We start from the raw sequence: 11,355 nt of genomic DNA on the forward strand, positions 1-11,355 counted from the left end.
AATGAATTTATTATTATTATTATTATTATTATTATTATTATTATATTTTAATATTTTATTATTATTTATTTATTTACTTATTTTTTTGGAAATAGGTAGAAATTATTTATTCAGAGAAAGGAAAAAGAAGAAACAAGATGGGTACAACCTCAACAAGCAACCTGATTTTCAAGAACAAACTCAATTAGGGCCTCAACAATAAAGAGAGGACAGCAGGCCAAGGGACAGAAGTTGACAATGTTCCTCAAGTCCGTGGTTTGGTTTCTTCTTCTTTGGAAATCCGTAGCTTCACAACAAGATTTTGGTTTCACATACAATGGATTTCGAGGAGTTGACATGAGCTTGGACGGGTTGGCACATATTACAGCCAATGGCCTCCTTATGTTGGTAAACAACACCAATCAACAGGTGAGTCATGCTTTGTACCCAGATCCAATTCACTTCAAGAATTCATCCACCGGCAAAGCTTTATCCTTCTCTACTACTTTTGTTTTTGCTGTTGGGGAAACCAAGTTTGGTGGCCCAGGAATGGCTTTCGTGATTGCACCCTCAAGAGAATTCCCAGATGCTTTGCCAAGCAATTATTTTGGGCTTTTCAATATGACCAACATCGGCAAACCATCCAATCATGTCATCGCAATCGAGCTCGATTGCCTCCAAAACAAGGAGTTCAACGATATCGATGGAAACCATGTTGGTATTGATATCAATGACTTGAAATCTGTTCAATCTGCAACTGCTTCTTACTTTAGTGATAAAGAGAACCAGTTTGTGAACCTAAGCCTCACCAGTGGACAACTCTTGCAACTCTGGGTGGAATATTATGGTGCAGAGAATCAACTTAATGTCACTTTAGCTCCTGTTAACATCCCTAAACCAACCATCCCACTCTTGTCCTTGAAAATTGATCTTTCTGAGTTCATTGTGGATCCCATGTTTGTGGGATTCTCCTCAGCTACATACGTCTTGCCAGTATCCTATTATGTTTTGGGATGGAGTTTTGAAACAAATGGGGAAGCAAGAGAACTCACTCTCTCTCACCTTCCAAAGCTTCCTCAAACAGGACATAAAATGAGACATAGTCTTTTTATTGTTGTATTTTCCGTAATAGGTGCTACTTCAGTTTTAATCTCAATCTTCATCCTCCAATTTATTGTGAGAAGGAAGAAAAAGTTTGCCGAAGTTCTTGAAGATTGGGAGCTCGATTATAGACCTCACAGGTTCAAATATAAAGATCTCTACATCGCCACCAAGGGATTCAAGGATAAGGAGCTTCTTGGAACTGGAGGTTTGGTAGGGTCTATAGAGGTGTATTACCCATATCCAAAACAGAGGTTGCAGTTAAGCGAATCTCCCACAATTCTAGACAAGGGGAGAGAGAATTCATTACTGAGATAATCAGTATAGGTAAATTGAGGCATCGAAGTATAGTCCCACTCTTGGGCTATTGCCGATGTAAGGAAGAACTCCTTCTGGTCTATGATTTCATGCCCAATGGGAGTCTAGACGAACTCCTTTTTGATCAAACAACAACAAAGATGATTCGGAGTTGGTGTCAAAGATTTCGAATCATCAAAAGCGTGGCGGATGCGTTATCATATTTGCACCAAGAATGGGAACAAGTTGTGGTTCATAGAGACTTCAAGTCCAGTAATATCTTATTAGACAAGGAGCTATATGGAAGATTGGGAGATTTTGGTCTTGAAAGATTATATGACCATGGAGCTGACCCTCAAACCACCCATGTGGTAGGAACACTTGGTTATCTTGCACCAGAACTTGGTAGGACTGGAAAGGCAAACCCTAGTGTGGATGTGTTTGCATTTGGGGTTTTTCTGCTCGAAATTGCTTGTGGTAGGAGGCCTATAGAGCCAGAAGCATCTGAAGAGTGTGTTGCACTGGTCGATTGGGTGATTTCATGTTGCATAAGGGCAGGATTCTTGATACTGTGGATCCAAAATTGGGATTGAATTATGATGTGAATGAAATGGAGCTGGTGTTGAAACTTGGATTGCTTTGTTCTCACTCTATTCCAACTAAAAGGCCTCATATGGTAGAAGTTATGCGATATTTGAAGGGAGAAGTTCCTCTACCGAAGCTGAGATTGCTTGGTCTACAAACAAGCATCGATGACACAGATTTTGTGCCTTCAATAGGTTTTGGTGATGTCTCTGTTGGCAGTCCTTATCCTAGGAGCCCAATGACTCGGTCATTATCAATTTCACAATCTTTACTCTCGCAAGGTCGATGAGTATAATCAATTCTGTTAAGTTTTTTTGCAGTCATGTTTATGTATCTGTATTCAGTAATAAGTTTGAGTTATGGGTTAGATTATTAAATCAAAATTGTTTCCCTGATATTCTCAGTTGTAAGATCAAACATCAAGAAACACGAATAATAAAGAGATAATAGATCCGTACGACATAGAGATTTAACGAGGTTCATACACCAGGGTGGTGTGCTACGTCCTCGGGCGAAGAAGAAGATGATTCACTATGCAGAAGAGAAATTACACCCTAGCAGCAACGAAAAAAAACTCGCCTTGAAACCCTAGCTCGAAAAACCCCAAAATACAATGACTTTCTCAACAAACAACAGTACATTATATACACTCCAAATCGCGGGTCGACCCATCGGGTCGTGGTCGATCTGGTCGAACGCCCCTGCACCCCCATACGAGATCAGTGATGGGCTCCAGGCTTGGGCCTATCGGCCCAACCCCTCTGCTTCCATCACAAATCTCAGAAAATTTCTCATTCGGGTCACTACTAAAATATGTCGGATCGGGTCAATCTTCAAAACGGGTCAAGAATTCGAGACAAACTTAACATCAGTTCTACTAAGGATGTTGCAATACAATAACAGAACCTGGTAGCTCTGTTCTAGAGTTAAAAGGGTCTCCCAAGAGGACTACTCTATCAGGGCTACAGGGGAATCAGATCATCTGATCTGGAATATAAAAAAAAAAATATGTCCTAAACTTGCTCCGTTTCTTTTTCAGAACTGGAGTATTCTGAATCCAGCCATTAGATCTGTTCCATATCTTAGGAATTGATTGAGCATATCTAGATAAGATTCGATCCAAGTTTTAATCTATTCTAATTCTTAGATTTGATTTAATTTTATAATTCCTATTTGCTGGATTAGATTCAAGGTTTAGGTTTAGTTGACTATTGTAGACTTGGTCAAGGAGTTCATCAAGTAGGCAGGCCGTTGGAAAGTTTGAAGTCTTGACCGTGTTTCTTCTCCCAAGTCTCCCATCCAACTCTATGGATATTCAACTGCTTGTGGCCCCCACTCCCATGGCTCACATTTCTCCCAACGTCTCTATTATTCAAATTGAGAATTATATTACTATAGTCTATTGTACTCCAGTAGCTGTTGTACACCTTATAAATTTCTTGTATTGACCTATATTTAAAATAGTTTGGTTTTAAAATATGGTATAATATTGTATTTATGATATAATTCATGTCTAACAAGGCTTGAGGTGACTATTTAAAGAGTTTCAAGTTCCCAATAGAGTGTCATGTGGTGCATGTCTAGGGTTTGAACCTTGGGATTGTAAATTATTATAGAAATTTAATAGTCATTAATAATTTGTTGCACGTAGCTTAAATGAATAGGTATCTTAAAAAAAGAAAAATAATATATATAAATATATAAAACAATTTAATAATAATAATAATAATAATAATAATAATAATAATAATAATAATAATAATAATAATAATAATAATAATAAAAACAATTACATTTAGCGGTGCTTAACCATGATTGAGATACAAATAAAAGAAAACTACACAAAGAGTGTTTTTTACTAGAGAGGTTAATGAAAAAAAAAAAAAAAAAAAAAACCGATTTATGTAAAATGGGATCTTGTGCAAGGTGTTGAATGCACTTCAAAGAGAGTACATGGTGGTAATGCATAGGGTATGACATTCTATGTTTTCAAAAACATTGTTTATGCTGAAAAGTGTTTTGGTGATTGAGATAACTTGATTGATGTTCGTCGAGATTACATAGGATGAGGTAATTTGCATCGTAAGTTCCAATTTTTATTGTTCTAGGTAGATCATGAATGTGATTGGGGAGATTTGAGAGATCTTGACCACGAATATAAGTGGAAGATTTTATTTTATGTTCTTACATTGTAAACTTAGCAAGTTGGGGCTTAATTAGTCTAATGTTTGGATTGTAGCATTGCCTTTGTGTCAACAAAGTTGAAACAGGAGAGAGTGCTCCTAAGTCATTATTGCGGCTAGAACTCACCCTCTGAAGTTGTAACACTTACACTTGTGTAGGCTAGTGTTAACATAGGATAGGGTGTTCCTGTGTAATTGTAGTGGCCAAAACTCCCTCGTGATTAAGTAGACGTTGAGCCTTATTTGGGTGTCACTTCCATGCCCATGTAAATCCCACTGTTATATTCAATATACTTTCCTTTTTCTTTCATTAATATTAAAACAATTACACTACTTTGAATTTGCACAAGCATGTACATCACGGTTATATGTTCAAGCCCTGGGAGAGATAAAACCAAGGAAAATACAAAAAGAAGCTAAACCGGATTTTGAATCTTTACTAATATAAGGTAGAGGACTAGGACCATTGACAAAGTTGAGCATGAATGGACGATTCCATCTTATGCACTTTTTTAATTATCCTTTTTTTTTTTGGGTAAAAATTCTGAATTTTATTAAAAAGATTGAAAAAAAAAACCCCTCAAAATATAGAGAATAAGAGCCCTACCTTCCACATTGCCATCAATAGGACTCTTAAAAAGCCATCAGTGATATGTAAACCACAGTCTAGAATTCCTATCTTCTCAAGATTTCCTCCATGATTTAGATAGGGAAAGAAGTTGTATCATTAGAGAGACCCGTATATGTTGCATCCTTCGCCAGATATTCAGCTATTGGGTTAGCTTTTTCTATAGCAATGTGTTATCATCCATATAATTGAATTTAAATAGGATTCCGCTGCATTCCAATCTTGTCGAACGAACCAAGGTAATGACATGGTTTGCTCTACCATCAGTACCGCTGCTGAGTCTACTTCAATCCATAAAGCTATCACTCATAGAATGGTGTGATGAATCTCCTCCATCAGACCTCGAAATTCAGCAACATAATTAGTCTGAATTCCAAGGAAATTTTCAAAAGAACTAATGATATCACCTCTATGGTCCTGAAGTATGCCACCCGCCCCGGCTCTGCCTGGATTTCCAATTGAGAATCCATCCACGTTCATCTTCACCCAATCTACTGCAGGTTAAACCAATAGACCTCAATAATTGATCTATTGAGGGACGATAATGCTTGTAATCCTAGCCTACGCCAGCATAATAAGTCCCTAGTGTTCTTGATAATTCTTCTCAAGTTCAGTTGCAACTCCTTAATATCCTTTTTTACTATATTAATAATATGATTAATACTTCGCCATCTACCTTCATATCTTCTTTCATTCCACTCCCTCCAAATATTTTCTGCCACAAGGATAAATCCGGTCATCCAATTTTCTTTTGCTGATAAAATTCTTCTCTTCCCTAACCACCATTGTGCAAACTCTGCAACTGACATTGGCACTGTTTCATCTCATACCAAAGCAATTGGCAAACTTACTCCACACATCCACAGAGAAAGTACACTCCAAGAAATGTGGGGAATAGATTCCCTTGCTTTTTCACATTCGGAACACATCGAAACAATTGGGATATACCTTTACTTGCAACTATCTCATTTATGGGAAATTTCCCATGCATCAGCCTCCACCCAAAAGTAGCTTGCCTTGGTTGCAACTTAGACTCCTACACCAAGAAAAACCAAGGTACCTTTGGATTTCGACGCTGATATCCTTCCAAGACGGAATAATACTTCCCTAATAGACTACAACACCAAATGCACTTATCCTCAATATTTGTCTGAGGTAATTTGATTTAACCTACTTCAGCAAAATCATCTCTTAATAGGGAGGAGTTAACATCAGGAAGACGCCATCTCCCATTCTCAATTATATTTGCCACCTTAATATCACTGCCACTAAAGGTGCTCGCCTCTATATTAGATCTCTCTTCAATAGTGGTATAGCCTACCCATTTGTCCTTCCATAGTTTTATAGATTGATCATTGCCTACAATCCACCTCTCCTTAGTTGATTTGAAGGATCACATTCTCTTAACTCCGGGCAAAACTGAGGAAGCCTTATATCCCCTTTTTTTTTTTTTTCTTCCTGTTAACCAAGGTGTCTGGGTCAACTTATGGCTTACGCACACCTCGACTAATCCTCAAGGAGACTAGCGCAACAACCCATCACCATAGACTCCATTTAAATCGCAAATGCACAGATGGGGGAATCAAACCTGGGACCATGCACCTATCCACACAATCCCCAATTCGCCTTATATCCCTTCTTTAAATGCCCATCTCTCCCAATAAACCTTACTTTTAAAAATCCTACTCATCATTCTCAATTCACCATTCTTGATCTCCCAAGCTTTTTTACATAGGAGGGCTTTATTTATGTCATGCGGCCGTCTAATTCCCATACTTTCTTCACAAAGAGGCTTGCAAACTTGGTTCACTTCACTGTTATTGCCTTTGACAAATCAGCTTCTCTAGTCCATAAAAAGTTACACATCCATTTGTCTATGATCTTTAAAAGGGAAGAGGAACACCAATAAAATGAAAAGTTTTGCACTGGCATCTTTGTTACTAACGATCTCACTAGTTGGACTTTATCAACCATTGATAACAATTTTTCTTTCCATCCTGTCAGTCGACCTTTGATTTTGTCAATAATCGACATAAATGGCTGCTTCTTCACTCTTCTTTTAAAAATTTCTACCCCTAAATATTTAATGGGGAAATTGCTGATAGAAATTAGAAGTGTTTTGGCAATGCTTTGCTTCTTTAGAGGCTGTATGCGACCCATGAATAATTTTCTTTTCTTCCAGGTTTATTTTCTGACAAAAAAAATTCCTCATATTTAAATAAGGGAAAATGTTGGGTATGCGTAGACACAAAATTTTGTCCCCCCCTTGGCAATGATGAATTACGGATAATGATGAGACATATATTCTCTCTTTCAGAAAGAAGTTGAATTTTTGGCACAAGTCCAGATTATCCCGGAACTTGTGATCGGTCAAACCCGATATTGTTTAATGATGGGGGGAAGGTGACCGGAAGTGGTTGATGCCTTTTGTCAGAATACGACAATCGAGCCTAGCATGTGCTCGATTCCCATATCATTGGAAAACATTCAAAAATACGGTCCCATTGTTACACATTTTTTCTTGGTTGCATTGATTATAACTTTTTGGCTCTAAACATAAAGTGTGATATACACATTCAATTTAAATAGGGTCTAGGACATTATTGATTATGAAATTGGATTGAATGGGAGTATCCATAGGTACACATCATTTCTTAGTTGCATTGATTACTTTTTTGGCTCTCAACATAAAAGTGTGATACACACATTTAATGAGTTTAGGTAACAAATGAGTCTGTAATTAAGTTAAATGGGAGTATCTATAGGCACACATTTTTTTTTATGGCAATAATTACATATGTTAGCCTTAGACATAATTATATCATATATATTCAATTTGAATTATAAACTTTAGGGCCTTCCGATGATCGTTATGTAACAATTAAGATAGAATGAGAATATCCACAGACACACATTCTTGATTGACTGCATTGATCTGTATGTGATAGTTTAACGGTTAAATAGAATGGGAATATTTATAGGTATACATCTTATTTGACAATTTTGATGATTTAAATATTTTTTTCCTAATGATGACCATCAACTAATGTAAAGTAAACCACTAGCACGTTACCATCTCGATCCCACATGACAAATTGTAATGATGCAATATGTTGCTTTTTTAGAATTTTAATATTCTATTGTTGAAACTTAAAGCATGATGTTTGATAAGCATGTATTATTTACTTTTGTTCATAGCTTCAACACTTATCCCTATTTCGAATAACGTGCCATTTCTGAATGGGTCAAACTTCAATGACTAGCATGAAGAACTTATTTATTACCTTGCTGCCATGGATCATGATTGTGCCTTGCGTAATGAGAAACCAACTGTTCTCATTGATGAGAGCACTGATGATGAGGTTACATTACATGATTTGTGGGAGCGTTCCAACTGTCTTTGCTTTCTATATATTATGAAGACAATTAGTAAGACTATCAAAAGCTCCATACCAACTTTTGAAAATGCAAAGGAATACCTAACTAATGTAGAAAACCATTTTGCTTGCTGATAAATCTTTGGCTAGAACTTTGATGACCAAACTAGTAACAATGAAGTATACTGGTACTAATGGGGTAGGAAAACATATCTCTGAAATGGCAAGTATCTGTGCACAACTAAAACCCCTCGAATTGGTAATGGATGAATGTTGCCTTGTCCAAATCATTCTAACTGCACTTCCTCCTCGTTTTGGAGTATTCAAGATCCACTACAATACAAATAAAGATAAGTGAACTCTGAATAAACTTCAGAGTATATGCATCCAAGAAGAAAAAGAGATTGAATGATGAGAGAGATCATGTGATCAATTTTGTATCTAACCATAATAAAAGGAAGAGAAGAAATTTTAAGAAGAATAGTGCATCAAAGACAACCTTCGATCCAAATTTTGATGATAAGGAAAAGAAAATTGACAAGTTGAATTGTTTCTTCTGTAAGAAAGTAGGACATCTTTAGAAAGACTATAAGAAACACAAGACTTTGTTCGAAAAGAAGGGTAATTATTCTATCCTAGTATGTTTTCAAACCAATCTTGTTGATGTTCCTTATAATACTTGGTGGATTGATCAGGAGCAACTGTTCATATTTCTAATCCTATGCAGGGTTTTCTTACAACTTGGGAACCAAATCAATGTGAGAGTGTTATCTACATGAGAAACCGGTAAGAGTCTGATGTCCGATCTAACGGTACTTATAGACTGATTTTTTATACCGGATTCCAATTGGACCTTATGGATACTCTTTATGTTCCTTCTATTTCTAGAAATTTAGTTTCATTGTGAAGATTTTAAGTTTGCTTTTGATGATAACATTGTAAACGTTTTAAAGACACCAATCTAGTTTGCACTGGATATTTATGTGATATTCTTTATAAACTTAATTTGGATTCTAATTTTTCTAAATCCATTCTTGCCTTGTATGTGAATGTTGGATCAAAGCGTAAATCCATCAATGATGATTCCTCATTCCTATGGCATAGACGTTTAGGTCATATTTTCAGACCTAGAATGGAGAGGTTAGTGAAGCATCAAATATTGTCAAATCTAAACTTCACCACTTGTATAGATTGCATTAAAGGTAAGCAATCTAAGACAAATAAAGTTACTGCCAAAAGGACCAATTCACTTTTGAAATTGATACACACTGACATTTGTGACCACTTTGATCCTTGTATAACTGGTGAATAATATTTCATCACTTTCATTAATGATTACTCATGATATTGTTATGTTTACTTATTAAAAGAAAAATCTGATGCTTTGAATGATTTTGAAGTATTCTTTTCTAAAGTCTAAAAAAAGTTAGACAGAAATATCCAAACTGTGAAATCTGATAGAGGGGGTGAATATTATGGTAGACATACTGATGTAGGGAAAAGTGAAGGACCATTTGCCCGATTCCTTAAGTTGAAGGGTATAACCCCCCAATGCACAACTCTTGATACCTCTGAATAAAATGGGATTGTAGAAAGACGTAATCGTACCATCATGAAAATGGTACACAACATGATGAGCAACTCCTCATTACCTGAATTCTTATGGAGTGAAACATTAAAGACAACTGTGTATATCTTGAACCGAGTTCCTAGTAAGTCAGTTCTTAAAACTCCTTACGAGTTATGGAGTTGAAGGAAATCTAGTTTAGGTATTTACATGTATGGGGTTGTCCTGCTGAAGCTAGATTGTATAATCCGCACGAAAGAAAACTTGACCCTAAAACCATAAGTTGTTATTTTATAGATTATTGTCAGTAGTCAAAGGGTTACAGGTTTTATGCACCCACACACAGTACCAGAATTGTGGAAACTCGAATTGCTAGATTCTTAGAGGATGATAACATTAGTGAGAGTGAGAAACCACGTAATGTGGTATTTGAAGAACATTGAATTTTCCTATCGACCTATGTATATCGTAATTATATTGTTGTTCCACAGGTGACTATTCATAATGATGTTGTGGAATGACAAACTATAGAAAATGTATATATTCATCATGATGATGTTGTCCCACAGATGACTAATGAAAACGATCCTATGGAGTAACAAACTATTGAAGATGTATCACTCCATGATATAGATACCATTAATAATACTATGAATGTTTTTCAATAAAAAATTCAAGGAAGACCTCAGAGGGTTAGGAGGTCTACTATTCAAGATGACTATATAATATATCTCCAAGAATCAGAGTTCGATATTGGAATCAAGAATGACCCATTAACCTTTTCACAAGCAATAAACGATAATGATTCTCTTAAATAGGTAGATGCCATGAAATATGAGATGACGTCCATGAGTGACAATGATGTCTGGGATCTCGTTCAATCACCAATGGGCTTTAAGACAATTGGTTATAAATGGGTATTTAAAATCAAACACAACTCGAAGGGTAATATTGAGAAACATAAAGCTAGACTAGTTGCAAAGGGATTCACTAAAAAAGAAGGCATTGATTACTATGAAACCTTCTCTCCTGTCTCTAAAAAGGATTCTTTGAGAATCATATTGGCATTAGTGGCTCATTATGATCTAAAGCTTCACCAAATGGATATAAAAACTATATTCTTGAATGGGCACTTAGATGAGGAAGTCTATATGAACCAACCTGAGGGATTTAGTGATCAAGAAAAAGAAAATCTAGTGTGCAGACTTAAGAAATTCATATACGAACTTAAACAAGCTTCCAAACAGTGGTATATTAAATTTAACTACATCATTGTTTTCTTTGGATTTGTTGAGAACACCTTTGACAATTGTATATATCTGAAACTTAGTGGGAGTAAGTTTATATCTCTAGTCTTATATGTGGATGATATTTTACTTGCTAGCAATGATTTTGGTTTGTTAAGTGATATAAAGACCTTTCTCTCTAAGAACTTTGAAATTAAAGATATGGGTTGAGCCTCTTTCGTTATTAGCATTGAGAAATTTCATGATAGATTTTGCCAGATACATGGGCTATCACAGAAAACCTATATTAATAAAGTTTTAGAAAGATATGGCATGATGAATTGCAAACCAGGTGTTTTCCTCGTTATCAAAGGAGATAAGTTCAGCCTAAATCAGTGCCCAAAGAATGATC

The 11,355-nt window shown here is 36.0% G+C and overlaps 1 protein-coding gene across 1 annotated transcript; it reads left to right on the forward strand.

The window, feature by feature from the left end:
- Positions 1-237: 237 nt before the first annotated feature.
- LOC122067862 (L-type lectin-domain containing receptor kinase IV.1-like) lies at positions 238-2,251 on the forward strand. The gene is made up of 3 exons (XM_042631704.1): positions 238-1,288; positions 1,507-1,888; positions 1,936-2,251. The coding sequence occupies exons 1-3, from the start codon at positions 238-240 to the stop codon at positions 2,249-2,251; spliced, it is 1,749 nt and encodes a 582-aa protein (XP_042487638.1).
- The last annotated feature ends 9,104 nt before the right edge of the window (positions 2,252-11,355 follow it).

Source organism: Macadamia integrifolia, unplaced genomic scaffold (assembly GCF_013358625.1).
Source record: "Macadamia integrifolia cultivar HAES 741 unplaced genomic scaffold, SCU_Mint_v3 scaffold3173, whole genome shotgun sequence".
NCBI lineage: Eukaryota > Viridiplantae > Streptophyta > Magnoliopsida > Proteales > Proteaceae > Macadamia > Macadamia integrifolia.

Excerpts from the sequence above, each read along its gene's own strand:
- LOC122067862 (XM_042631704.1), top strand. The coding sequence starts at position 238 with ATGTTCCTCAAGTCCGTGGTTTGGTTTCTTCTTCTTTGGAAATCCGTA. Across the intron at positions 1,289-1,506 it reads GGAGCTTCTTGGAACTGGAG|ACGAACTCCTTTTTGATCAA; the intron begins GTTTGGTAGGGT and ends ATGGGAGTCTAG. Across the intron at positions 1,889-1,935 it reads GAGCCAGAAGCATCTGAAGA|GATTCTTGATACTGTGGATC; the intron begins GTGTGTTGCACT and ends GCATAAGGGCAG.